The 27,874-nt window shown below is 42.8% G+C and overlaps 1 protein-coding gene across 2 annotated transcripts in view; it reads left to right on the top strand.

Moving 5' to 3' along the window:
- The first annotated feature begins 7,325 nt into the window (after positions 1-7,325).
- Positions 7,326-27,874, top strand: part of CACUL1 (CDK2 associated cullin domain 1) — a 70,103-nt gene continuing 49,554 nt past the window's right edge. For both annotated transcript variants that reach the window (XM_052660941.1, XM_052660940.1), the window contains exon 1: positions 7,326-7,903. In XM_052660941.1, the coding sequence (XP_052516901.1) occupies positions 7,546-7,903 (358 nt within the window). In that variant the 5' untranslated portion in view covers positions 7,326-7,545. The remainder of the gene's footprint in view (positions 7,904-27,874) is intronic.

The raw sequence follows: 27,874 nt of genomic DNA, 5'->3' as shown, positions 1-27,874 counted from the left end.
GTTTTCTCTTAGGGAAGAAGGCATCTCATCATATGGATGGTATTTAAGAGTTGATTAAAAGGAAAAAGAGCTACCAATCTAAAAATAAGATTTCAAGTAGATTTAACGTAGTGATGTGTTTATTCATTCAAAAATATTGAACAATCGTAATGAAATACTCTGCAGGAAAGGTGACATGATGGTATTCAAAGCTATGTAAGACTAATTCTTAGTGACAAAACCTCTGCACTCCCCCATTTTAACTATTTTAGATAATTAGCTATATATTTTGTAATTGTCTGTCTTGATTCTAATCAATACATACTCAATTTTGTATGTGTGTGCACACTAAGTCACTTCAGTAACGTCTGACTCTTTGTGACACTGTGTATTGTAGCTCCAGGCTCCTCTGTCCATGGGATTCTCCAGGCAAGAATACTGGAGTGGGTTGCTATGTCCTCCTCCAGGGGATCTTCCCAACCCAGGGGATCAAACCTGCATCTCTCATGTCTTCTGCATTAGCAGGCAGGTTCTTTACCATTAGCGCCACCTGGGAAGCCCACTCAATTTTGCCTACATATATTTTTTAGGGATGTGTTTACAAGGGGGATGGAGTGGAGAGGTCAGGATGAAGTTATGTAGTGGATAGGTTCTGGGGATTAGATATCTGGGCCTGTAATGGGTATTGAATCCATTTAAACTTCCCTAGTTAACCTCAGATTTTATTCTTGTATCCCACTCTGAGTACCAGGGATGGGCCTCATTTTCCAAGAATAAATCCATGCCTTTGCAGTAAATGACTCTGGGATTTTGGTCTAAATGCTTTGTAGAATGGTTCAAGAATGAGCCAATGGGACATGGAGAAGAAGTATGCTTAGGGCTTCTGGGAAAGAACCTGCTTACTTACAATCAATGCCTACCAGGAGCCATAGACCCTCTTCTGGACATTGTTGGTAAAGTATGTGAGGTCTAGGGCTGTGGCAGCCAGTTTGTTGGCAGCCTAAGGATGAAGTTTGCAAACGAGAAAATCAGGTCAAAACTCAAGGCAGATAATAGAGCTGGAGACCTGACTGAAACACACCTCACCTTTGTCCCTCCTAGACTTTTATCAGTATGTTAGTCAATGAACAGCCTTGATTTTTAAGCAATTGTTACTTGGGATTTCTGTTTCTGGAAGCCAAAATAAATGTTTTAACATACAGGATCCCAACTTATACTTTCTTAATGTTGTTTTTATTTTTTAAACTTTGAGGTTAGGAATATTTTTCTGATTATAAAAATAGTGTTGATACGTGCTCACTGTACAGAATATAGGAAAGATTGGAAGATAACAAAGAAGAAGATAAAAACCATCTGTAATCCCATTCAGTTCAGTTCAGTTCAGTCGCTCAGTTGTGTCTGACTCTTTGTAATCCCATTAGCCCTAGGTAACTGCTATTAATGTTTTGAATTAGTCTTCTATTTACACAAATAAACTTACATATACATATTTCCTACTTTGGTAGAACTAATATCTTCAGTTCAGTTCAGTCGCTCAGTCATGTCCGACTCTTTGCGACCCCATGAATCGCAGCACACCAGGCCTCCCTGTCCATCACCAACTCCCGGAGTTCACTCAGACTCATGTCCATCAAGTCGGTGATGCCATCCAGCCATCTTATCCTCTGTTGTCCCCTTTTCCTCCTGCCCACTATCCCTCCCAGCATCAGGGTCTTTTCCGATGAGTCAACTCTTCCCATGAGGTGGCCAAAGTACTGGAGTTTCAGCTTTAGCATCAGTCCCTCCAAAGAACACTCAGGACTGATCTCCTTTAGAATGGACTGGTTGGATCTCCTTGCAGTCCAAGGGACTCTCAAGAGTCTTCTCTAACACCACACTTCAAAAGCATCAATTCTTCGGCACTCAGATTTCTTCACAGTCCAACTCTCACATCCATACATGACCACTGGAAAAACCATAGTTTTGACTAGACGGACCTTAGTTGGCAAAGTAACGTCTCTGCTTTTGAATATGCTATCTAGGTTGGTCATAACTTTCCTTCGTAAGCGTTTTTTAATTTCATGGCTGCAATCACCACCTGCAGTGATTTTGGAGACCCCCAAAATAAAGTCTGACACTGTTTCTACTGTTTCCCCATCTATTTATTTCCCATTAAGTGATGGGACCAGATGCCATGATCTTCGTTTTCTGAATGTTGAGCTTTAAGCCAACTTTTTTGCTCTCCTCTTTCACTTTCATCAAGAGGCTTTTTAGGTCCTCTTCACTTTCTGCCATAAGGGTGGTGTCATCTGCATATCTGAGGTTATTGATATTTCTCCCGGCAATCTTGATTCCAGCTTGTGCTTCTTCCAGCCCAGTGTTTCTCATGATGTACTCTGCATATAAGTTACATAAGCAGGGTGACAATATACAGCCTTGACGTACTCCTTTTCCTATTTGGAACCAGTCTGTTGTTCCATGTTCAGTTCTAACTGTTGCTTCCTCACCTGCATACAGGTTCCTCAAGAGGCAGGTCAGGTGGTCTGGTATTTCCACCTCTTTCAGAATTTTCCACAGTTTATTGTGATCCACACAAAGGCCTTGGCATAGTCAATAAAGCAGAAATAGATGTGTTTCTGGAACTCTCTTGCTTTTTCCATGATCCAGCGGGTGTTGGCAATTTGATCTCTGGTTTCTCTGCCTTTTCTAAAACCAGCTTGAATATCTGGAAGTTCATGGTTCATGTATTGCTGAAGCCTGGCTTGGAGAATTTTGAGCATTATTTTACTAGCGTGTGAGATGTGTGCAATTGTGCAGTAGTTTGAGCATTCTTTGGCATTGCCTTTCTTTGGAATTGGAATGAAAACTGACCTTTTCCAGTCCTGTGGCCACTGCTGAATTTTCCAAATTTGCTGGCCTATTGAGTGCAGCACTTTCACAGCATCATCTTTCAGGATTTGAAACAGTTCAGCTGGAATTCCATCACTTCCACTAGCTTTGTTCATAGTGATGCTTTCTAAGGCCCACTTGACTTCACATTCCAAGATGTCTGGCTCTAGGTGAGTGATCACACCATCGTGATTATCTTGGTTGTGAAGATCTTTTTTGTACAGTTCTTCCGTGTATTCTTGCCACCTCTTCTTAATATCTTCTGCTTCTGTTAGGTCCATACCGTTTCTGTCTATTATCGAGCCCATCTTTGCATGAAATGTTCCCTTGGTATCTCTAATTTTCTTGAAGAGGTCTCTAGTGTTTCCCATTCTGTTGTTTCCTCTATTTCTTTGCATTGATCGGAGGAAGAGTTTCTTATCTCTCCTTGCTATTCTTTGGAACTCTGCATTCAGATGCTTATATCTTTCCATTTCTCCTTTGCTTTTCGCCTCTCTTCTTTTCACAGCTATTTGTAAGGCCTCCTCAGACAGCAATTTTGGTTTTTTGCATTTCTTTTCCATGGGGATGGTCTTGATCCCTGTCTCCTGTACAATGTCATGAACCTCATTCCATAGTTCATCAGGCATTCTATCAGATCTAGGCCCTTAAATCTATTTCTCACTTCCACTGCATAATCATAAGGGATTTGATTTAGGTCATACCTGAATGGTCGAGTGGTTTTCCCTACTTTCTTCAATTTAAATCTGAATTTGGCAATAAGGAATTCATGATCTGAGCCACAGTCAGCTCCTGGTCTTGTTTTTGTTGACTGTATAGAGCTTCTCCATCTTTGCCTGCAAAGAATATAATCAATTTGGTTTCGGTGTTGACCATCTGGTGATGTCCATGTGTAGAGTCTTCTCTTGTGTTGTTGGAAGAGGGTGTTTGCTATGACCAGTGCATTTTCTTGGCAAAACTCTATTAGTCTTTACCCTGCTTCCTTCCGCATTCCAAGGCCAAATTTGCCTGTTACCCCTGAAAATAAAAGACAAATAAAAAATCCAAGAAAATTGATTAATGTCTGAGACTATGGAATTTTGTAGTAATTATTAATTAACCTGTGTTCCATCTGTACAATGTTGGGTCAATGGTTGCTAGTAATGTTATTCTCCATCTCCACATCCCAGAACAAATCACCAAAGATTTTAAGTTAATACTTATTAAAATATATTAAGCTTTTAGTGAAAGTGTTAGTCACTAAGTTCTGTCCGATACTTTGCCACTCCATGGACTGTAGCCCACAAGTCTCCCCTGTCCATGGAATTCTTCAGACAAGAGTACTGGAGCAGGTAGCCATTCCCTTCTCCAGTGGATCTTCCCACCTAAGGACTGAATCCAGGGTCTCTTGCATTGCAGGCAGATTCTTTATTGTCTCAGCCACCAGGGAAGTCCCAAGTGTAATATAACAACGTCTCATGTCCATAAAATCAATCAGTTATCAATATGTTCATTTGTTTCCCTTCAGTGGGTGATGCTTCTTATTTATGGCAAATTGCACCCTGTCAGTAACTGCTTTGGTTCAATCATGGTTAGATTTTTCCCTAATGGTATGTTTAACCAATTATAGCTAACATGACTGTCTCATATTGATTATTATGGCAGTATACATGTAAAGGGTTCTGTGTTCACATGTATGCTCAGTAAGCCTCCCTGTAGTAAGCCTTACTATTAATAGATGAAAGTTACCAGTCCCTTCAGTTCTAAATGTCTTCTTTTCATCATGATTTTCTGACCCATAAGTTGATTGGAAGACTAGAAATATGAGGGTTTACTAGCTGTCTGTTGGTAATTGATTTCTAACTGAAGTATACAGTGGTCAGAGAATGTGGCTGCTATGATACCAATCCTGAGACATGTAGAGAGACTTGCTTTATGACCCAGCATGTTCAATTTTTGTAAAGTTTCACATATTCTTAAAATGAGTATATATTCTGCAGTTGTTGAGTTCTCTGTGTATACATTAAACCAAAACTTGGTAACTGTGTTCTTCAAATCCTCTAGTCCCTTAAAGATGTTTTGGTCCATTTGATATATGTGTTAGTTTTTGTGGCTGCTGTAACAAATTAGCAGAAATAGGGGACTTTAAACAACAGAAAGATTCTTTCACAGTGCCGGAAGCTAGAAGTCTGAAATCATGGTTTTGGCAGGGCTGTCTTCTCTCTGGAGACTCTAGCGGAGAATCCATTCTTTGCCTCCTCCAGCTTTGGGTGGCTGCTGGCATTTGGTGTGAGTGTGACTGCATCACCCCAGCCTCTGCCTCTGAGGTCACACTGTCTCCTCCTCGTCTGTTTCTGTCTCAGATCTCTCTTCTGGCTCTAACTATGACACTTGCCTCTGGTTTTAGGTTCCACCTGGATAATCCTGGGCTTTCCTGGTAGCTCAGAGTGTAGAGAATCTGCCTGCAACGCAGGAGATCTGGGTTCAATCCCTGGGTTGGGAAGATCCCCTGGAGAAAGGAATGGCAACCCACTTCCTGGATAACCCAAGAAGCTCTCCTCACCTCAAGATCTTTAATTACTTAAGCAAAGACCTTGTTTCCAAACAAAGTAACATTTACAGGTTTTAGGAATTAAGACATAGAGATATCTTTTGGGGGAGCTACTATTCAACCCACTGCAAACTGTCAAATCACCTATTCCAATGGTAGATTTTTCCTTCTTCTTGTACTTCTGTCAACTTTTGCTTTATGTATTTTGTGACCATATTATTAGACACATATTTATGATTCTCTTATCTTGTGTACTGAGCGTTTTTTTATCTAGCCACACCCACCACCTCAAAAGTCTAGTAATGACAAACTATCCTTTGTTGCCTGAAAAAAACTATAATTTCTCTTTCCTCTTACATTCTTTTCTTGCTGGGCTTATAATTCTAAGGTTACAATTTTTTCCCCGCTGAGCATTTCACTCTGAAAATTGTCTTTTTTCTTTTTCATATTCCCCAAATGTCCCAGGGCCAGAGAATCAAAACACTGTGCTGATTCAAAAAATATATGCCCTTAATGAATATGAGACAGCATTTTCTGAAATTAAACCATTCTAAGTGCTTACAGGGCCTCCCTGGTGGTACAGTGGTAAAGAATCTGCTTGCCAGTGCAGGAGACATGAGTTCAATCCTTGGGTCAAGAAGATCCCATGGAGAAGGAAATGGCAACCCATTTCAGTAGTCTTGCCTGGGAAATCCCATGGACAGAGGAATCTGATCGGCTACAGTCCATGGGGTTGCCAAAGGATCAGACATGACTTTACGACTAAAAAAAACAAGAAGTGGTCAAAATGCTTAAGTATAGTGCAGAATACTCTGGGAAAATACGTGTAGAGAAACTGAAATAAATGTGGACACTGAAATATATCAGAGACAACTTTTCAGTGGATGAAGTGATTTACGTAACTTCAAACTAATTACATATCTGTGGAAATAAAGATTCATTATTTGCTAGCTTAAAATAATTAAGGGTTTTTCTAGACAACTTTTCACCAGCAGCGAGAATGAACGCTGTAATAAACAACTGTAACCACATTCTCACACAATATACTGCTATTACTATAATCTGAGAAGGCAGAGGAATCGAAGAAATTATAATAGAGTTACATAATGTTTCTTCTTTGTCCCTCAAAACTCTCATAATCTCAAATTTGTAGTTAAGATTTGTGAAACAGCATACGAAGAGTGGTATTTTTAAGTTTAAAGTTTCTGGCCTCAGTGTATGGAGAAACTAGGAACTTTAAAAAAATCCTTGATTAGCTCAAACACAATTAGTATTTTTAGCCACTCTGCTGCTTTGCCTGTTATTCACCAGGTTGAGGGTTTGGGACGGGTCTGTCGAAGGCCATGAGCGATTCGGCCAAGGGCCGCCCTGGGTGGTCCCAACCCGTTTATAATGTTCGACCCGGACCCTCTACTGGCCACCAAGGTTACGTGATCAAGCAAAAGCCGGAAATGCAAGGCCCTCTGTGGTCCGAAGACCCGGTAAATCGGGGGCGCGGGAGAAAAACACGGCCGAAAGCGGAAGCCTGGGTCACATCGATCGCCAAGCCAGGGTCTGGACACATCTTCAGTCACAAACTCAGCTGCCCGTCGTCCTGGTAACCAACCTGCGAAAGCGCGTGCGCAGTTCCACTCCCTTATCACGTGAGTCCGGGCACGGGGCGGGGCCGGAGCCGGCTACCCAGGAACTGGGTCGCCCAGCGCCTGCCTCTCTGCGCGCGACCAGTCGAGGCGGGGCCAACCTCTGTTCTCCCGCCTGGTGGTGGCTCACAGCTCCCGCCCCTTTTCGCTCGGCTTTCAGGAGGCTTGTTTCCTCGCACCACGTGCCCTGCTGGCCGCTCCTCCCCCGCTGCCCGCCCTTTCCCCAACTGCCTGTTGGAAGCTGCTGTAAAATGTCGTGAGGGGCGCTCCCGCTTTACGGCTGCCTCTCCCCAGACTGGAACCCGGGAGCGCTCACCGCCGTCAGCCCTGTCTGCTAAGAGGCGTCCCGGCGGAGACTGAGAGACCCGAGGCGCGCCGCTGCCCCTCCCCTCCGCGCCCGCTCCGGCCCTCGGCGATGTGAGCTCGAGGAGGCTGCGGTGCCCGCCCCCCACCCCGGCCCGGCCCGGCCCGGGGTTGAGACTGGCAGCAGGTGCCTGTGAAGGCGGGCGGGTGCTGGGGGCCTGCAGAATGGAGGAAAGCATGGAAGAGGAGGAGGGGGGCAGCTACGAGGCGATGATGGACGACCAGAACCACAACAACTGGGAGGCCGCCGTGGAGGGCTTCCGGCAGCCTCCGCCACCCCCGCCTTCGATCCCAGCCCCTGCCCGAGACACTCCCGGGGGTCAGCTGCTGGCGATGCCTGCGGTCTCCGTGGACAGGAAAGGCCCCAAGGAGGGGCTTCCGATGGGGCCGCCGCCGCCGCCGCCGGAGGCCAATGGGGTGATCATGATGTTGAAGAGCGGCGACGCGGCCTCCGTGGCCAAGGCGGCCCCCGCCCCCACCCCCGGCTCCACCATCAACATCAACACCTCCACCTCCAAGTTCTGTGAGTCCAGCCCTTCGCCAGCAGCCTTGGCTTTTCCTCCTCCCCACGGGGACGCCGAATCCGTCCCTCTCGGCCAGCCCTTCTTCCTTTGTTTCAGGCCCGGGTCTCCTCTTCCCGGCGTCCCTCCGTCCCTCCCTCCCCGGTTTGGTGTCGGTGGGCCGGCGCCGGAGCGGCCCTGGCTTCTTGTATTACCTGGCCTATAAAAGAGCAGCCTGGGTTAAACGCACGCAGCCCCGAGTTCTCCTGCAGACGCGATCCATATCACAACTGGCTCGCTCTCAACGTTAGGAAGCTCTTTTCTTCTCCGTTCCCCTTTAAGTTTCACCCTCAAACGTGAAGGGAAAAGTATAAGGCTGCCCGGGTTTCGTTAGGGAGAGGCCTTCAGTCTTTTTGTTTTTTTTTTTTGCAGCCAGAGGAAAAAGAAATCTGGCCACTGTGTTTCTGTGCTTTTAGCCAGCCTGCGTTAAGCAAGTCAGGAATTAGAAAGTTGACCTGTATCTGCGCTTCGTTCTTTCCCGTCTCCAGTGCACGCCTTCTGCATCCTCATAGGGAAAATGTATGAGTTGCTTCTTGAGTTAACAGGAGTGCAGTGAGAGCTACGACATTCGTTTTGAAGCTAATACTGTATAAAATTATTTTTCAAAGCCTACACTCATAAGAATAAGCCATTCGGTATGTGTCCAAGGTTGTGTTGAATGTTGAACTTTATGTTAGTGATCCTCTTTAACGCTCAATTGCAGGCAGAAAGATTTAAGATCAAAATCTCTTTCTGTAACTGAAACTGTCCCCAGTCAGGGATGTATGCTTCCACAGCGAGGAAAAGAAGAGTGCTTCTGCTTTAAGCGAGTTTTTTGGGGGGGCTGGTGGTGGTGGAAATCGATCGCCACAGCCAGATTTTTTTCCCTCCTATTAATAACTACAAGTTTTGAATGGCAGCTGGTAAAGCAACTGGAGATTTCATTTCTAGTTGCTAATTTTATCAAGCTGTACCAGTAATTGTCCAAGTAGCTGTGCAGAGAAAGTGCCTTGGTTCAGGTACATAGTGGTAGCCTTACCTATTTTGGGGGAACAAGCACATTACCTTATTTATTTGCCTTCAACATGGAGACATTCATATGTAGTTACGGTTGATAAGATTTGTCGTTTCTTTTGTATTGTGAATATGAGAGAATAATGTTTATATTGTATAGTTTCTGTGTTGGAAGTCTATGTAGTGAAACCAGATCTGAGATATAGTGGCAGGGTGACTTATCTAAATGTTGAAGGAAGCTTGCCTTAGTGCTTTTACCAAGTTAATTTCAAGAGTTAAAAAAAAAACACAAAAAACCAGCCTATTAAGAGCAGAAATCAGTGAAATTAGGAGCAAAAGAAAGATTGGCCAAACTGAAATAAGATGTTTTGAAGGTAAATAAGCTAAACAGACCTCTGGTTTTTAAAAGATGCAGATAAAATAAGTGATAAATCGGAAACGGCTACAAACGTGAGATGTTTAAAAAATAATTTTATGAATTGCTATCGGTTTATAAATTTGAAAGCCTGGAGGAAATGTATAAATTCTTAGAAAACTACAAGCTATGAAGGTTGGTATCAGAAGAAATAGATAGCTTGAGCTGACTAATGAATATTTAATAAACAATGGCAAAACCTCCCCTTTCAGAAAAACCCTGTATGAAGATAATCTTACTGAGTTGCAATGAATTTTTAAATGAAATTTTCTTTTTAAAGGTTTTTCTGAGAATAGGGGAAAAAAAAAAGATGCTAAGCTCATTTTATAAAGTTAGTAAAGTCTTGATTTCAAAACTAGTTGAGGTCAATATGAGAAAGTTACACATCTAGTGTAAACAAGAAAATCCTACATAGAATACTGGCTCATCAAATCCAACAATGTGTTGAAAGAATATTGATCCATAGAGTTTAAGAATGTAAATATGGTTCAACATCTGGCTGAAGGAGAAAAGTCATCAATTATTTTTATACCGTAAAATCATTTGATAAGATCCAGCACCAATATATGATAAACAATCTTAACAAGCTTTGAACACAAGATAACTAGATAATGGTCATTACCAAAAACCTACAGCAAATAATAATAAAGAAATTTTAGATACACTTACTTTAAGATCAGTAGCAAGATAAGGATGCCCTTGTATCACTGTTGGTATTTAACACAAGGAAGTCCTGACTGACACTACAGAGGGAAAAATAAAAAGTATAAGGACAAGAAGGAAAGCAAGAAAACTCGTTATTTGCAGAAAATATTACTTATCTAGAATAACCATTAGAATCAAGAGAGAAACTGTTGGAACTAGTAAGAGTTTAGCAGGGTTACTGCTTTTAAAATCAACCTACAGAAATTAGTAGTATTTAGTACACTAGCAATAAGCAATCAGTAGGCTGGATGGCATCACCGACTTGATGGACGTGAGTTTGAGTGAACTCTGGGAGTTGGTGATGGACAAGGAGGCCTGGTATGCTGCAGTTCATGGTGTCGCAAAGAGTCGGACACGACTGAGCAACTGAACTGAAGGTAATCAAAGATAAATATTGTATACAATAATGGGAACAAACTAGTCTCTAGGAATGAACCTAAGAACACATAAGATCTTTAAGGAGAGAACTTGACTAAGGAGCCAGAAATGTGTTCTCAGTTGCACAGTCAAATCTGACTATTTGCAACCCCATGGACTGTAATGTAGCCCGCTAGGCTCCTCTGTCCATGGAATTTCCCAGGCAAGAATACTGGAGTGGGTTGCCATTTCCTACTCCAGGGGATATTATTCCCCACTCAGGGATCAAATCCACATCTCTTACATCTCCTTCATTGTCAGGCAGATTCCCATTTTAATCTGTAAGTTTGATTAAATTGCCATCAAAATTCCAGTTGGTTTGTCTGACAAACTCCATAACCTAGATCTAAAATTTATATGACAGGTGGGATAAAGTCTGAATAGCTAAATCAGTCTTAAAGATTTGCTTTGGTGGGGGCTTGCCTTATCAGAAGTTAAGATTCTGTTTCAAAACTATAGTAATAAAAACTAGTAGGAATGTGAGAACATAGAAATAGATTGAGGGGGACAAATTAGAGAGCAGAAAGTTACCTATAAATGTTTAGGAACTTAAGGGTGTCATCATAAATCATCAGAGAAAGTCATGTTGCTCAGAATAGTGACTCAACCGTATGGAAAAAAAACAATGTAATACCACAGATGGGATGAATTATAGATGATTAGAGATGTAAGTGTGAAAGGAAAAGTTAGAAAATTAATGGAAGACAGTATTGAAGACACTCTTTCCCTCGGGACAGGGAAGGGCATCTTAAAGCTGCCAAGACTTAAACAGAGGTGAAAAAATGATAACTTAGTAGAAAAAAATGAAAGATTTTTCTTTCAGTGACAGACAGATGAAAGAGAAGATATTTGCAGTGCTTAATATTGCCAAAGGATCTAGCTTGGAATTTATTCAACTTCTGCTTGTTCACTGAAGTATTTTTTTTACCTTCATTTTCTAAGGATATTTTCGCTGGAGATACAATTCTAGATTGACAATCTTGTATTGTCTCTGTTTTTCCTTTCAGTGCTTTAAATATGTCTTTCCACCTCCATTATTTCTCATAATAAATATTCTACTTTCCCCTCTATGTAATGTGTCCTTTTTTTTTTCCTGGCTCTTTTTAAGATTTTCATTGTATCTTTCACTATATAAAATTGAGTTTGATTGTGTTATTCCTTGGGGGTAACAGAGTTTTTTTTAGGTTTACTCTTGTTAGTCCTTTCTTGGAGCTTCGGGTTCTGGAATTTGTCCAGTTGGAACATTATCACTCAGAATGACTGCGCAGTGCCCCTCAGTTGCACATGTTAGGTACACTATAAATCACTTGAGGCTCTGTTCATCACCCTTTTCAGCTTTTTCACTCCTCTTTGCGCTTCACTTCAGATAGTTTCTGTCGCTGTGTTGTCTTTGGTGTTTAATTTGTTAGTTCACGTCTGTTCTTGATCAGCAGGAGTTCCAGCTGTTTTTAACATAGGCTATCATTGGGTCCAGGTTTCAGTCAGTTAACTGAGCAAATCGTTATAATCATGTCTAGTTTCTTGAGATATTACAATGAATCTTCAGTGTATTCTTTTTGATAACTGAAGTCTCATCTAAAGTTATATTTTGGTCTTTAGAATTCTTAAAAAGTCTTCCGAAAGTCTACATAGGCATATGTAGAGGTATTACGGGTTATGTACCAAACCACTGCAATAAAGTGAACCACATGAATTTTTTGGTTTCCCCAGTGCCTATAAAAGTTATATTTACAGTATAGTGTAGTCTGTTAAGTGTGCAATAGCATTATGTCTAAGAAACAACAAACGTAAGAATTAAAAATACTTTATTGCTAAAAAAATGTTAAATATCATCTGAGCCTTTAACAAGTCATAATCTTTTTGCTGGTAGAGAGTTGGCAGTATTTTGAGAATTACCACAATGCGACTGAGACACAAGGTGAGCAAATACTGTTGGAAAAACGGCACCAATAGACTTGGCTGACTTAGAGTTGCCACAGAACCTCCACTTGTAAGAAGCCCAGTATCTGCAAAGTGCAATAAAACAAAGCACAATAAGATGAGTTATTTTTTAACTACAATGCGTCTGGTTTTTTTTGGAATGAAGGCTGGCTCCTGTTTGTTTAGATTTGGTGCTTGTTCCCCTGGGAAAATTTAATTTAATTGGAGGTTTATTTCCAGGTAGTATTGTGAAAGGGGCTTCTGTCAAGCAAAGATCAGCCTCATATTGGGGAGAAGTGGTCCTCCTCTCTGTGAGTGCTTTGAGGTCAGGATTCTCAGGTTGATAAAACACCAAACTGACCCCATTTCAGGTCTCAGAGTCCTACCATTTCACAATCACTGCCCTAACTTTTACTTAAGAGATCTGTCTAGAATTTGAATTATTTTTATTTGGTAATTCTGTAATATGCAGAATCATTCTGTTTCTGATTTTTAGCTCTATCAGTCCTGTGCCTTTAAGCATTAAAGGGCATTTTTTTTGCAATCATGGATGTTCTTTGGCCCTCGGGTTATTAAGCTGAATATTTTTTTAAAGCGTTCACCTGTCATCAGAGTCAGCCCACTCCAGTTCTCGTCTTTCTTGTTCCGTCATAACAGCCGCAGCAGTCTGCCATGTGTTTTCTTCAAGAAGACCTTTATCCCAGGTAGCTACAGGTGATAGGTTTTTCTTTGCCACTCCATGTCATCTAGTGTTAGCATTATGTTATCTAATGGTGGCAATGCCCATCAGTGCCTTAAAATCCAGTTAGATGGGCAAACCAAAGCCAGCTTCCTAACTTGAGTCTGTGTCCTGTAACAACTCTGGTACCAAATACTTCATCAATCACAGCTCAGTCCAAGAAAACACTAGGTATCTAAAGCAACAGGAGATTTAATAGCAAACACCAGGTCCTTTGCAAATTGTCGGGGAGATTGGCGGCATGCATTCAGTGAGGCTCTCTGCTGGCCGCACTCCCCAGGGCAGGCTGCTGTTGCTGCTACCACCGCCGTTCTCAAATCATCACAGTTGCCTCCCTCATCCTTGAAGTTGGTGACCAGACGCTGAAACTCAGAGTTTGGCTGCCACAAACTCTGACGTCTCTAACCTTGCTTGTCAGAACCACCAGCCACAGTAATCTGTCCTTTGTCTCACTTTCCCCTTGCAGATCTCATTCAGATGTGTCTGACTGATGGAATGTAATTTGGAAAGTGAAATTATTTACTTCAGTTTTTCATTGCATGTTAGTCAGCTTTCTGTAACACTAACCCCCCAAATTTCAGAAGCTTATGGAACAATAAAGGTTTATTTCTTGGTCCTGATATGTTCCTGGCTGTCAGTTGGCTGTCACTGTTCACATGTCATCTCATTCTGAGGCACACCTCTCTTCTGGGTCTTGTCACTCTTGGCCGAGGCAAAGGGAAGAGAGTGGACGGCAGTGCCCAATGGCTTTGAAAGCCTCTGCTCAGATGTAGCATATGTCACATCTGTTTATATTCCAAATGTATTAAGTAGGCTAGAATGGTTCCCTGTCTGAATGGGTTGGGGCTGCGGGCAGGTGGAACTGTGTGAGGATAAAAGGCGGTGAAGGGGTAGATGGAAGGAGGTGGCTGGGAGGGATTTTGCATTGACTAATGATCTTGTGTCATGATCTCAGGAGAACTATGAGCACGGTTCACCAGAAGCTTCTCCAGATAGATGAAATCTTCACAGTATTTTTTTTTTTTTCACATGATTTTTATTTTTATTTTATTTTTATAATTTTTATTTTTACTTTATTTTACTTTACAAAACTGTATTGGTTTTGCCATACATTGACATGAATCCACCACGGGTGTACATGCGTTCCCACAGTATTTTTAATTGAACTTAATGAGATCACTTTTTAAAATTAGTGATTCAGAAGTCTGTTAAAATTGACTTCTGAATTTAGTGAAAGTGTTAACCAATTTTAGTAAATCCTGAATAAAGTTTCTCTTTATCTGATCAAGTCCTGTCTACCAGTTTCCAGGTTGATTGATTCTTTTCCAAGTGGATCCGCTAATGTATTCAGGCCCTGAAATATGCACTGTTTGTGGCATTGGTGGTGGTGATTTGGTGTCTTCTCACCATCTATCTTAGTGGAGTTGGTGGTTTAGTTGTGAAGTTGTGTCTGACTCTTACCAGGCTCCTCTGTCCATGCGATTCTGCAGGCAAGAATACTGGAGTGGGTTGCCATTTCCTTCTCCGAAGCAGCAAACACCACTGTGATATATCAGTGGATTGTCCGAATTTCAGGATCTCATTGGGGATCTTGTCTTGCCTCTATTTATTTATTTACAGATGCGTAGGGTTCTAATTTCTGCGTGTGGGCTTTCTCTAGTTGTGGTGACCTGGGGCTACTCTTCATCGCAGTGTGTGGGTTTCTCACTGTGGTGACTTCTCTTGCTGTGGAGCACAGGCTTTAGGCATGACAGTTTCAGTAGTTGTGGCCCGTGGGCTCAGTAGTTGTGGCCTATGGGCTTAGTTTCTCCCGGGCATGTGGGATCCTCCCGTACCAGGGATTGAACCCATGTCTCCTGCATTAGCAGATGGATTCTTAACCACAGGGCCACCAGGGAAGCCCCTTGTCTTGCTATTTTTTGATGTAAGTTGTACAGGTGACATTGATGAAACTGTAAGAGAAATCCATTGTAATGTTTATGTATGGCCCAGGCCCACTGTGTAGTTGGGGCTGTACTGTGTAGTTCCTCTTTAAAAACTAACTCTTAAGCGGCAGACCATATATTGATGTAATCACATTGTAAACTGTTCAAAGCTATATGAAAAGTTATTTTGGGTATTCTTTGGTAATATGTCTTGGCAGAGCAAACTGGCCTTTCATATTTCTCTCATCGTTTGTAGTTATTTGGCTGTTAACCTCTACAGATAGGGGAGTAGTAATTTGTAGTTGCAGGTGTGCTGACTAGGATGGCATTTTATCTAACAGATGTTTATTGTCTTCTGTATGCCAGGGTAATATTTTAGCTTCTGGTGATGAATGAGACAGAATTTAGCATGGAGTGTTATGGACAGATGATTATGATACGTTATAATTAAATGCTGTAGTAAAGTTATGTATGTCCATGGTAGCACAGAGGGAAAAAAGAATCTTTGAAAATGAACAACAGTTTGTTGGGAGGACTGAGGTGGCAGGGTTGGGCTTGAAGAGACTTCCTTTGCAGGGAGAGAAGCCTGTGTGGAAGACTCAGTTGAAAGTATTGTAGGAAGGCAGTGGCTCCCCACTCCAGTCCTCTTGCCTGGAAAATCCCATGCACGGAGGAGCCTGGGGGGCTGCAGTCCATGGGGTCGCGAAGAGTCAAACACGGTTGAGCGACTTCACTTTCACTTTTCACTTTCATGCATTGGAGAAGGAAATGGCAACCCACTCCAGTGTGCTTGCCTGGAGAATCCCAGGGACGGGGGAGCCTGGTGGGCTGCCGTCTATGGGGTCGCACAGAGTCGGACATGACTGAAGCGACTTAGCAGCAGCAGCGGCGGCGGCAGCAGGGTGTGAGGAGGGTGTGGCACAAGTTAAACCTAGATAGATAGAAAGGTCTAGATGCAAAGGGCATGCCAGGTTAGAGGTGGAATTCTCTTCTGTGGGAACAGGAGCCACAGGGAGTCATCTTGGTAAAATTTGTCTTAGCATGTTTGATTAGAAAGGAGAATAAATGGAAAAATAAAGATTGGTTGCTGCTGCTGCTGCTGCTGCTAAGTTGCTTCAGTCGTGTCTGACTCTGTGCGACCCCATAGACAGCAGCCCATCAGGCTCCCCCATCCCTGGGATTCTCCAGGCAAGAACACTGGAGTGGGTTTCCATTTCCTTCTCCAATGCATGAAAGTGAAAAGTCAAAGTGAAGTTGCTCAGTTGTGTCCGACTCTTCGCGACCCCATGGACTGCAGCCCACCAGGCTCCTCCATCCATGGGCTTTTCCAGGCAAGAGTACTGGAGTGGGGTGCCGTTGTTAGGGGCTTGTAATGACAAGAGATGTGACAGCCTGAGCAAATTAAGGATTGGAACAGAGGCGGTTTCAGATTTTGGAATTATCTAGGGACTTGTTCAGTCTCAAAAGTTGTGTCTGACTCTTTGCGACTCTGAACTGCAGCACGCCAGGCTTCCCTGCCCTTCACTGTCTCCCTGAGTTTGCTCAAATTCATGTCCATTGAGTCAGTGATGCTGTCTAACCATCTCATCCTCTGTCATCCTCTTCTCCTTTTGCCTTCAATCTTCCCCAGCATCAGGGTCTTTTTAATGAGTTGGCTGTTCGCATCAGGTGGCCAAAGTATTGGAGCTAAAGCAACGGTCCTTTCAGTGAATATTCAGGGTTGATTTTCTTTAGGATGGACTGGTTTGATCTCCTTGCTGTCCAAGGGATTCTCAAGAGTCTTCTCCAGCCCCACAATTTGAAAGCATTTGGGGACTATAGTCTATAAAATTTGGGGGTGAAGAAGGGGGGATATGGATATGGAAGGAGTATAGGTAGGGGTGTATGTGTGTGTGTGTCTATTTTAAGTTATCTGTGGGACATTTGGGTGGAGAAGTCCATTGGCAGTGGATTAGCTGAGCTTTCTCATTTCTTGTGCTTTAGAATATTGGAAGTACTGAAACAGAAGTTTAATTTCTGTTCAGCTTGGGTGATTTCTACTGTCATCTTCCCAGATCACCAATCGGTTACTCTGTTTTACCTAATCTACTGTCAATTGCCTCTAGTACATTTTTAATTTCAGTTACTGTATTCTTAGGGTCTGTTTGATTCTCAGTATTTTCTAACTATTTTAAAACCTTCGGATCAGTCGCTCAGTTGTGTCTGACTCTTCGCAACCCCATGGACTGCAGCACGCCAGCCTTCCCTGTCCATCACCAACTCCTGGAGCTTGCTCAAACTCATGTCCATGAGTCGGTGATGCCATCCAGCCATCTCATCCTCTGTCGTCCCCTTTTTCTCCTGCCTTCAATCTTTCCCAGCATCAGGGTCTTTTCCAGTGAGTCAGTTCTTTGCATCCGGTGGCCCAAGTATTGGAGCCTCAGGTTCAGCATGAGTCCTTCCAATGAATATTCAGGACTGATTTCCTTTAGGATGAACTGGTTGGATCTCCTTGCAGTCCAAGGGACTCTCAAGAGTCTTCTCCAACACCACAATTTTTTTGCCTTCAGCTTTCTTTATGGTCCAACTCTCACATCCATATATGACTACTGGAAAAATCATACCTTTGACTAGATGGACCTTTGTTGGCAAAGTAATGTTTCTGCTTTTTAATATGCTGTCTAGGTGGTCATAGCTTTTCTTCCAAGGAGCAAGCGTCTTTTAAATTCTTGGCACAATCACCGTCTGCAGTGAATTTGGAGCCTAAGAAAATAAAGTCTCTCACTGTTTCCATTGTTTCTCCATCTATTTGCCATGAAGTGATGGGACCAGATGCCATGATCTTCGTTTTGTGAACGTTGAGTTTTATTTAAGCCAGCTATTTTACTCTCCTCTTTCACTTTCATCAAGAGGCTCTTTAGTTCCTCTTCGCTGTCTGCCATAAGGGTGGTGTCATCTGCATATCTGAGGTTATTGATATTTCTCCCAGCAGTCTGGTGGCCCAGATGGGAAAGCGTCTGCCTACAGTGCGGGAGACCCAGGTTCGATCCTTGGGTTGGGAAGATTCTCTGGAGAAGGAAGTGGTAACCCATTCCAGTACTCTTGCCTGGAAAATCCCATGGATGGAGGAGCGTGGTAGGCTACAGTCCATGGGGTCGCAAGGAGTCGGACAAGACTGAGCGACTTCACTTTCACTTTCTTTCCCGGCAGTCTTGATTCCAGCTTGTGCTTCATCCAGCCCAGCGTTTCTCATGATGTACTCTGCCTGCATAGAAGTTGTGACAATATGCAGCCTTGAAATCCTCCTTTCCCAGTTTGGAATTTAAAATCTTACCATGTTTATCTATTCTTCTGAGTTAGGACGTGTCTTTATGATCATTACCCTGAACTCTGTTGAGTAGCTTGTGTATGTCTACTTCATCTGGTTCTTTTTCTGAGGTTTTTCTTGTTTCTTTGGCGCGTGTTGCTCTGCTCATTTGCCCAGTTCACCGTGTTGGTAGGTTGGTTGCATTTCCCTGTCTTGAAGCGATGGCCCCATGTGGGAGGCAACCTGTGCGTCCCAGCGGCACACACTTTCTGGTCACCGAGTCAGATGTTCTAGGGGTGCCCCCGTAGGGTTGCCTGCGCCCTTCTCTTATGGTGGGGCTTGTGTGGTTGGTGCGCTGGTGGGTGTCACTGGCCCCCAGCCTGGCTGTGAAGCCTGCCTCATGTGGTGGGTGTGCTGGAGGGTGAGGTAGGCTTCCCACTGCTGTCTGCCTGGCCTTGGGCCTGGGGCACGCCTGCTGGTGGGCGGGTAAGCCTCGACCACTAATAAGCTAGGGGAGGATTCCGAAGTGTCACTTGCCAGGGCTGTGTTACCTTGATAGAAGGGGTGACCCCAAATGGCTGCTGCCAGCATCTCCACCCCAGGGGGAGTTGGGTTTGCCTCCTGCCTCCTGCCTCTCTAGGGGGCTCTCCTGAACACAAGCCCTGCTTCTTTTCAAAGACAGAGGTTCTGGGGCTTGTCTTCCTGGTGCAGGAGCCCTGGGTGGGAGAGCCTGAGGTGGGCTCAGGAGCCTCGCTCCTTGGAGAGATCCTTTGTGATTGTGATATTCCTCCCATTTGTGAATCCCTGACCATGAATTGTGAGTCCTGAGTGTATTGCGTCTCCTCTTACTTGGGTCGTTGTGATTCTTTCTTTAGGTGTGTAGTTGTGGAGTCGCTTTTCTGCTAGTTTTTGGGCCGTTCTCCTAGATAGTGTCTCTAAGGAGCTGTAATTTTGGTGTATCCATGGCAGAAGGGGTGAATTCAGGATTTTTCTACTCTGCCGTCTTGGCCACCTGACTTCATGTCCTCCTTTTTACCGGTATATTCGTGTGTGTGTGTGTGTGTGTGTGTGTGTGTGTGTGTGTGTAAAGCGTATTTTCTAGCAAACTCGAAGTAATTTTAAAAGTGTTGCTTCCTTTACTTTTAAGTTTGCAGTGTTGCAGTGGCGAATTCAGGCACAGTTTTTATTCTTGTTATTTTGCATGTGGCTTTTTTCCCTTGAGAAAGTTATTGGGATGTTTTTTTAGGTTAGTGAGTCAGTGTTTTTCTCCCTTTACATTCTCTTCTGTTCTCTGGAATTATTTGTAGTCAAATGTTGAATTTCCTGCCTTGATCTTCTAAGTCTGTTAACTATTTTTCAGTATATTCTATTTCTCTTAAACTATATTACTCTATTTATCTAAACTCAGGGAGAATTTCTTGATGTTTTCTGTTGGATTTTTAACAGTGGCTGTATTTTTAATCTTGAGAGTGTTTGGATTGCTTCTTTTTCATCACCATTAAAAATTTTTGTCTTCTCTGAGCACAGTAATTATAAAGTTTTTTTTTTTTTAAGTTTTCTTTTATTCTCTTGATTATCTTTGCTTTTATGTTTTTACAAATTTTGTTTGTTTTGGTCTCTTGTGTCTGAAACCTTGCAAATTTTGGTGATCCTTTTCCAGCTATTCATATTTAAAAGTGAAAAGGCTAATTGGTAGCTCTTTGTAAGTGTTGGGCTTCGCTGTAGGCTAATTGGATGCAGAACTGCTGTTTTCTTGGGTGAACTGCCAAATAGGAAGTAAAGACATTACTCCTTGCCAGTGGCGTTCTAGAATTAAAGAAAAGGGGCAGGGTTGGATGTTTGAGCATTTCTTATTTTGACTTTTGACTTCAGTTCAACCCACCAGCCCTGAGCTTCCCACCTACGCACCCACCTACCGTGTATCTTGTCCTGGAGTCCCAAGCTCTTATCTTTCAGTTTCTGTGCAGAATAACCCTTCTCTTTCTCATTGTTTAGTCTACAGATTTGTAACCAGTCTTCACCCTTCCCACTCCACCCACCAGCTCTCTGTCTCTAACCTTGCTCAGTGTCCTCCTGTGAGCTTCTCAGGGTTCTGCAGGGCAAGATTAGCTCACCTGTTGGTGTTTCTGCCTCCGCGCGTCCTGCCTTCTGCTCTTACTGCAGTTACTTTCCCGGGGTCAGTGCCATGGAGAGTTGACTTTAAATCTTGCAAGAAGTGACGGAATTTTAAAACTGTGGCAGACCTGCAGTTAAGTTAGCATGGTTCACACGTGTGGAATCTCAGTTGCGCAGATGCTTTCTATTTGAACATGGGGAGATTTGGGATTAGTTGGAGTTGGAGCCGTAAAGGATATATTGATAGCACTTGACCGATTTCATATATGTACTTTCATAAATAACATGTTCATTGTGGAAACTCTGTTACAGGCTCAAGTGTGATATTAATAACTGTGGAATAATGTGCAGGAGTTATTCTCAAGTAATGTCAATTTCAACCTTGCTGGTAGGCCACAGCGGCTATTTTCTGTTTGTAACATGGTAATGATGAAGGAATTTTCTGCTGGTCTGTTTTGCTGTGTGCTTAGTCGCTCAGTCGTGTCCGATTCTCTGCGACCCCATGGACTGTAGCCTTCCAGGTTCCTCTGTCCATGGGATTCTCCAAGCAAGAATACTGGAGTGGGTTGCCATCCCTTCCTCCAGGGGATCTTCCCAACCTAGGAATCAAAACCATGTCTCCTCCATTGCAGGCAGATTCTTTACTGTCTGAGCCATCAGGGAAGCCCAAGAATACTGGAGTGGGTAGCCTATCCCTTCCCCAGGGGAACTTCACGACCCAGGTATTGAACCAGAGTCTCTTGCATTGGAGGCGGATTCTTCACCAGGGAAGCCCCAACCCTTCTATTACATTTTCTCAAATTGAGTAATAGTGGAATGTATGTCTGTGTAAGTTTTTTGGTGTTTGGGAAAAGAAACATGTCATTTGAAGCAAGGCAGGGCAGGTTCTGTGGTTTCATATAGTTGTTGTTCACTCAGTCATGTCTGACTCTCTGTGACTTCGTGGACTGAGGCCACCTGGCTTCCCTGTGCTTCACTAACTCCAGGAGTTTGCTCAGACTTGTGTCCTTTGAGTGGGTAATGCCATCCAAACCATGTCATCCTCTGTCATCACTTTCTCCTGCCCTCAATCTTCCCAGCATCAGGGTCTTTTCCAAAGAGTTGGCTGTTCTCATCACGTGACAAGAGTATTCCGCTTCAACATCCGTCCTTCCAGTGAATATTCAGGGTTGATTTCCTTTAGGATGGACTGCTTGGATTTCCTTGCTGTCCACAGGACTCTGAAGAGTCTTCTCCAGCACCAGTTTGAAAGCATCAGTTTTTCGGTGCTCAACCTTCTTCATGGTACAACTATCACATCCATACATGACTACTGGAAAAACCATAGCTTTGGCTAGACGGACCTTTGTGGGCAAAGTGATGTCTCTACTTTTTAATATGCATAGTCTCTACGTTTTAATACTTTTAATACTTTTTAAGTTTGTCATAGCTTTTCTCCAAGGCTCCAGTGTCTTTATCTTACAATTCTTTTCTGGGCCAAAATGTTAATCTAAATACTTGTTTACGTGAATGTAACTCAGTGTTTATATGGATATAACAACATTACAAAGAATGACTTCTTAATGATCACAGTAGATATTTTATATTGTTCATAGTGTTTAAATTAAGTTATATAAACCATATACCCTAAAATTTAGAAACTTCCCAGACACATGGAACTTAGAACTTAAAACTTATAAACTCCCCATAGAACATGTAGCTCTTAAAAAGTTTTAGCTTACTTTAGAAACAATTCCTTTATTAGCATTTAACATTTAGCTATCATCTTTTAATGGTGAATCAAAATATACCTGAGTAGCTGGTACAGGTTTTGTTTTTTTCTTCTAATATGGAAAAATATATTTAAAGGATTTGGTAACTTCTTTTACTGTTTTTTCCCCCAACTGGGCAGTTCTCTTGGGAGCAGCTAAACTACTGTTTTCTTTGCTTGGATCAAATTATTTTCCTATTGAGAGAAATAAGTAACTGGGTTTTTTTTTTTTTTTATTTTTTTAAAGAAAGAGGAAAACTCCATTTATTTGCTAAACTGCATAACCTTATTCTGATTCTAATTCTCTTCCACTGTTTTTTTTTGTTTTTCCAAAGGCTTCTCCCCATTCTGCAGGATTTGTTCTCTCTCGCCATTGCTTGAAAGATTTCAGACTTCCCCTTATGTTGGAGGGAGAAGAATATTCTGCCAGGGGGTAAAGTTTTAGACCACACAGATTTACAAGATTGTTACTGATAGATGGGCACACTGTGGCCACAAGAAATCATAATTTTTCTCTTAAATCATGTACCCTAGCCAGATCTTTTTTCTCCTAGTTGACGTGTCAGATTATCTCATTGTAATTAGTTGTAATTAATCTAAAAATTCATTATGTTTGAGACATAATTTAGCCTGTTTAATTTGACTTAATCATTTATTTCATAATTGCCAATACTATATTCTCCTTAAGGAGCCAATTCTTAAAGAGGTGGTTATTTTGGTGGGAAAGAAGGGAATGGAAGACTAGAACTTGAAGGCTTTTTTGATTAGCTGCCCTTTAAATTGTTTTCTTTGTTACACGTGCACCTTTGTTTGTCCTGCGATTGAAGTTCAGACCCAACAACCACATGCTAGCAAGTCAAGAACAGAGGAGCGCCTGTGACCCTCGACTGTTCTGAGCAGAGTAGGAGCATCGGGCAGTGCTTCTCTAAGAAGCAGGCAGAAGAATCACCGGAAGGGCTCAAAGGGATTTCTGCATCATGTATTACACCCTTCCGTCCTTTTCTGACCCCACAGGTCTGGGTTGGGGCCTGGCCGTGTTTTGTATTTACATCAAATGAACAAGTTTCCAGGTGGTGCTGATGCTGCTCCTGGTATCACATTTTCGGAGCCACTGATCGAAGGGAGTGACCAGTCTTTGCAGTAGATCTAGAATGAATTAATAATGCCTGCTATAATTTCTGAATATATCCTCCCCTTATCGGAGAAGGCAATGGCACCCCACTCCAGTACTCTTGCCTGGAGAATCCCATGGATGGAGGAGCCTGGTGGGCTGCAGTCCATGGGGTCCCTAAGAGTCGGACACGACTGAGCAACTTCACTTTGACTTTTCACTTTCATGCATTGGAGAAGGAAATGGCAACCCACTCCATTGTTCTTGCCTGGAGAATCCCAGGACAGGGGAGCCTGGTGGGTTGCCATCTATGGGGTCGCACAGAGTTGGACATGACTGAAGCGACTTAGCAGCAGCAGCAGCAGCCTCCCCTTATAAACAAATAATAAGAAAAAAAAAAACAACTCAAAAGGAATATCTGGTAGTGTTTGCTTTAGTCTGTGAAACCAAATGCACTTTAATTCCAAAGCTACTAATAAGTAGTATGCCTTGAACTGTTTTTATATTAAACATTTATTTTGTCTTCCATTAAATTAATTTACTTCACATGCATTATTGAATACCTATCGTGTGCTAGTTTGCAGTTAGGAATCTAGCACTGAATGAATTCCTTCTCCAAAGGGCTTGTGTCGGATTTGAGGAAGATTGATAATTAACACATAATATGTCAAGTGTTGATAAGTTACTTGGATAACAGATATGAAAGTTGAACATAATTATTCTTGCCTGGTATGAATTACATATCCCTAGCAGTTTCTCGTTTATTAGCCACCTGGCTGACAGTACTTTCTGAACCTCAGATTCCAACTGTTCCATGTGTTTCAGATTTTATTTCACTTTATTTTAGTAAAGATCAGTTGTAGTACTTTCTCAGTAGGCTACGTGAGCTTGTTATCTTATGAGGTTCAAAGTTTAAGCCTTGTGGAGTGATGTTTTGAGGCTGTAGGGTCTTTAAATTATTTGAACCTGAATGTCTCTTAGAGGGCATATACTTTCTCCACTTGACTGAAATGCTCACAGCTCTTTTTTAGTCTTGTGCCAGGTCTGTTTTACTCATCTGTGTTACTGGCCTGGGCCTTGTAGGCATTTGAGTTTAGAATATCTTCTTTAGGCACTTTGAAAAATAGTGCATTTTTTTCAAGCTGGGAAATCTAACCTAGATAAAATTCAGTTAGGTTCTGTTTAGGTTCCGTATTTTATATTTCTTTTGATTAGTCTGAACTTTTTTTGTGGGCAGAGTTGAAAGGGATTGCTTACATTTCTCTAACAGGAGGATCTATTTTTAGAATTCAAGGCACAGTGTGGGTACACACACACTGTTTGAGGCTGTGTGTATCAAGTGTTAGATAAACCAGACAAATGACTAATATTTTTTTGTTTTAAATCAGAGATTGGGTTGAGGTTAGCAAGGAGTTAAATATTTTAAAACTTGTCGGGATTGTTAGTTTAAGTGTTGACTGCAGAGTGATATGAAAACCCTTGATCTTTGGCTAAAGGTATGAACACCAGCCGGTGCTCATTCTTCAAACTCCCTGTAGCTCTGGCAGATGCTGATCTGTGCTCGGCCTTCCTTTCTAGTCTGGTGAAGATTGGGTGGCTCCTGAGAAGCCAGATGCCAGCTAGAGTTCATGCTGCTGGGTCAGACTGTTGTAGACAGGGTGGCTTATTTATCACTCCCATTTCTGGAGATGAGAAGTCCAGGATCAAGGCCCTGGCAGATTGGGAGTCTGGTGAGGGAGCCTGCTTCCTGGTTCATAGAAGGCCACCTTCTCCCTGGGTCCTCATATCATGGAGAGGGTGAGGGGGCTCTCTAGAGTCACTCAGTCCATTCATGAGGATCCACCCCCCCATGATCTGGAAACCTCCCAAAGGCTCCACCTCCTAATACCATCACCCTGGGGTGATGAGTCTTGAGGGGATGTGAACATTTATTCCATAATAGGTAGCATGTAAGTGAATTGGTTTTCTGGTTTTTTCCAAGCAAAATATGTGTGGAAATAGATATAACTTTTTTTTAGATGTGGAAATAGGAGTTAAGATTTTCTGCTGTGACTTGTGCCTTTTTCATTTTGGTTTGAAAGTCTCTTCTCAAAGATATTTAAAAGCAGAGCTTTTCTGTTTTTTTTTTTTTTTTAGTGCCACATGAAAGATATCTGAGAGGGATCAGAAAACTTTGCTTCTGTACGGGGACTTCATCCTGTCCTTAACCTGCGGGACTTCACATCTTAGGTTCTTTTTCCTCCATCAGATCTTTGCCTTGGAGATTTGTAGAACTGTGGGACCTGTGCTTGGAAAGCAGGCGGCTCCCCACCTACAGTGCCAGGTGGAGTTCATTGAACTGAGCTGTCCAGGAGCCCATGGGTTGGCCTATTCGTTCTTGGCTTTTGGGACTTGAAGTTTTCTTTCTGATCTGAACATGTTAGCTTCTTCAGTTCCCAGCGTTGGGCTTGGAGCAGGTGTATGGTGTGGTTTAGATGATGAACACTGAGGTGGTATTGTCGTTCGGTCGCCAAGTTGTGTTCAACTCTTTGTGACCCCATGGACTGCAACATGCCAGGCTCCTCTGTCCTGCAGTCGCCCACACACTGATAGGTTCCGTAACCTAGAATCACAGAGTGAGTTCTTTGGTTATTTTCAGTTTTTTTTTTTCTTCAAACTTTAAACTTTTTGTTTTGTATTGGAGTATAGCCGATTAACAGCGTTGTTAAACAGAGAAGGGACTTGGCATACGGGGAGGTGGTATTTTGGAGCTAGCGTGTAACCCGTCGCAACATCTGCCGATCCCCTTTTACCGCTGGGAAAGCAAGCTTCACTCAGTCTTTCAGGACAGTAGGTATATTGCCAATGGCACTACTTTTCTGTTTTTGCTGAGTTTTTTTTGTTTGCTTTGTTTGAAGAATGGCTAGTTTTATGCCCAAGGAGGTGATTCTAGGAAGCACCTGTTGGAGTGTGGAGATGAGAGACAGGGATGGTAAGGAAGCCAGGAAAGAGGTCAGCACGGTGGCGACTGCAGTGTGTTCCGGTGGGGACTTGGGAGTTGGCACAGCACTCACCCAGAGTAAAGGGGGATGCTGGGGATGTGCGCCCGCGGTCTCATTAGGCATTGCTTGATGGTGGCTCCCGGGGATTGTTAATTCTCTTGAGCTTCCAACCTGCCCCTCCCTCAGGCAGAGCAGTGGCAGTGAGAGGGCACTGTGGCAAACATTGGTAGGTGTCGCCCACGGCTTTCGTGGGCAGAGTAGGTGGGCGGGGACGTGCTGGGCTTCTCCTGCGTCCTCCTCATCTTAGTCAGTGGCACCCCCATCCTTTGATGCTCAGGCTAAAAACTTTAGAGTCATCCTTGACCCTTCTCTCACATCCCACATCCAAACCATCAGCAAATCCTGTTGGCTTTCCCTTAAAATATGTACAGAATCTGACCTTTCGTCTTGTCTTCACTGCTCTCACATGGTCCAGCCCCCCGCCATCTCATAGCTTTCTTACATAAGGCGGCTGGAATGATACATAGAAAATCAAAGGTTACATAACTTGGCTGCTCAAAACCCTCCTCCTCTTAACTCAAAGTGAAAGGCAGAAGGCCACCGCTCATAAGGCCCTCCAGGATCTGACCACCTTCTGCATTTTGTGTGTGTGCCTATGTGTGCACACGCATGTACATTTCTTTTTGTCTTTAGCCTTGTATACAGTCAGAACATTACTTTCGTCTCCATACCCCCCGACCCCAGCCCTTTTTTTTAGTGGCAGCTATGTGATTCATTTGCAAATTAGATATATATGTCACAGTTTACATTCCATCTTTACCACTACATCCTGGTTGAATTTTTTTTTTTTTTCCGAACAGTGAATGTACTTGATTTATAGTGATTACTTCTCTTGGTTTTGAGAAATGCATGGAGTGGTGTATCCACTACCATGTATCCATACAAAAGAGTCCATTGTCTTAAACATTTCCTCCTGCTTCCCCTTTGTAGACAGTCCCTCTTTCAACCTTCTAGTCTCTGGCAGCTACTGATCCGTTTTCCTCCCTATAGTTTTGCCTTTATAAATAAGACAGTCTTAGCATATATATCGGAGAAGGCAATGGCACCCCACTCCAGTACTCTTGCCTGGAAAATCCCATGGACGGAGGAGCCTGGTGGGCTGCAGTCCATGGGGTCGCGAAGAGTCGGATACGACTGAGTGACTTCACTTTCACTTTTCACTTTCATGCATTGGAGAAGGAAATGGCAACCCACTCCAGTGTTCTTGCCTGGAGAATCCCAGGGACGGGGGAGCCTGGTGGGCTGCCGTCTGGGGTCGCACAGACATGACTGAAGCAACTTAGCAGTAGCAGTAGCACCATATATATATAGCCTTTTTGGTCTGATTCTTTCACTTAGCAGAACACATTTAAGATTATTCCATGTTGTGTAAATCACTAGTTAACTCCTCAAGTGTCCTTTAAGTATATTAAAGCCAAAAAAAAAAAAAGTGAACTGATTTAAAGAAAATATTGAACAAACACAGTAGATGTGGCACAGAGACATGAGGAACAGCTTGAACCTTAGTGAACCTAAAA

This window comes from Budorcas taxicolor, chromosome 23 (assembly GCF_023091745.1).
Source record: "Budorcas taxicolor isolate Tak-1 chromosome 23, Takin1.1, whole genome shotgun sequence".
In the NCBI taxonomy this organism is placed as follows: domain Eukaryota; kingdom Metazoa; phylum Chordata; class Mammalia; order Artiodactyla; family Bovidae; genus Budorcas; species Budorcas taxicolor.
This window is presented reverse-complemented; position numbering and strand designations above follow the sequence as displayed.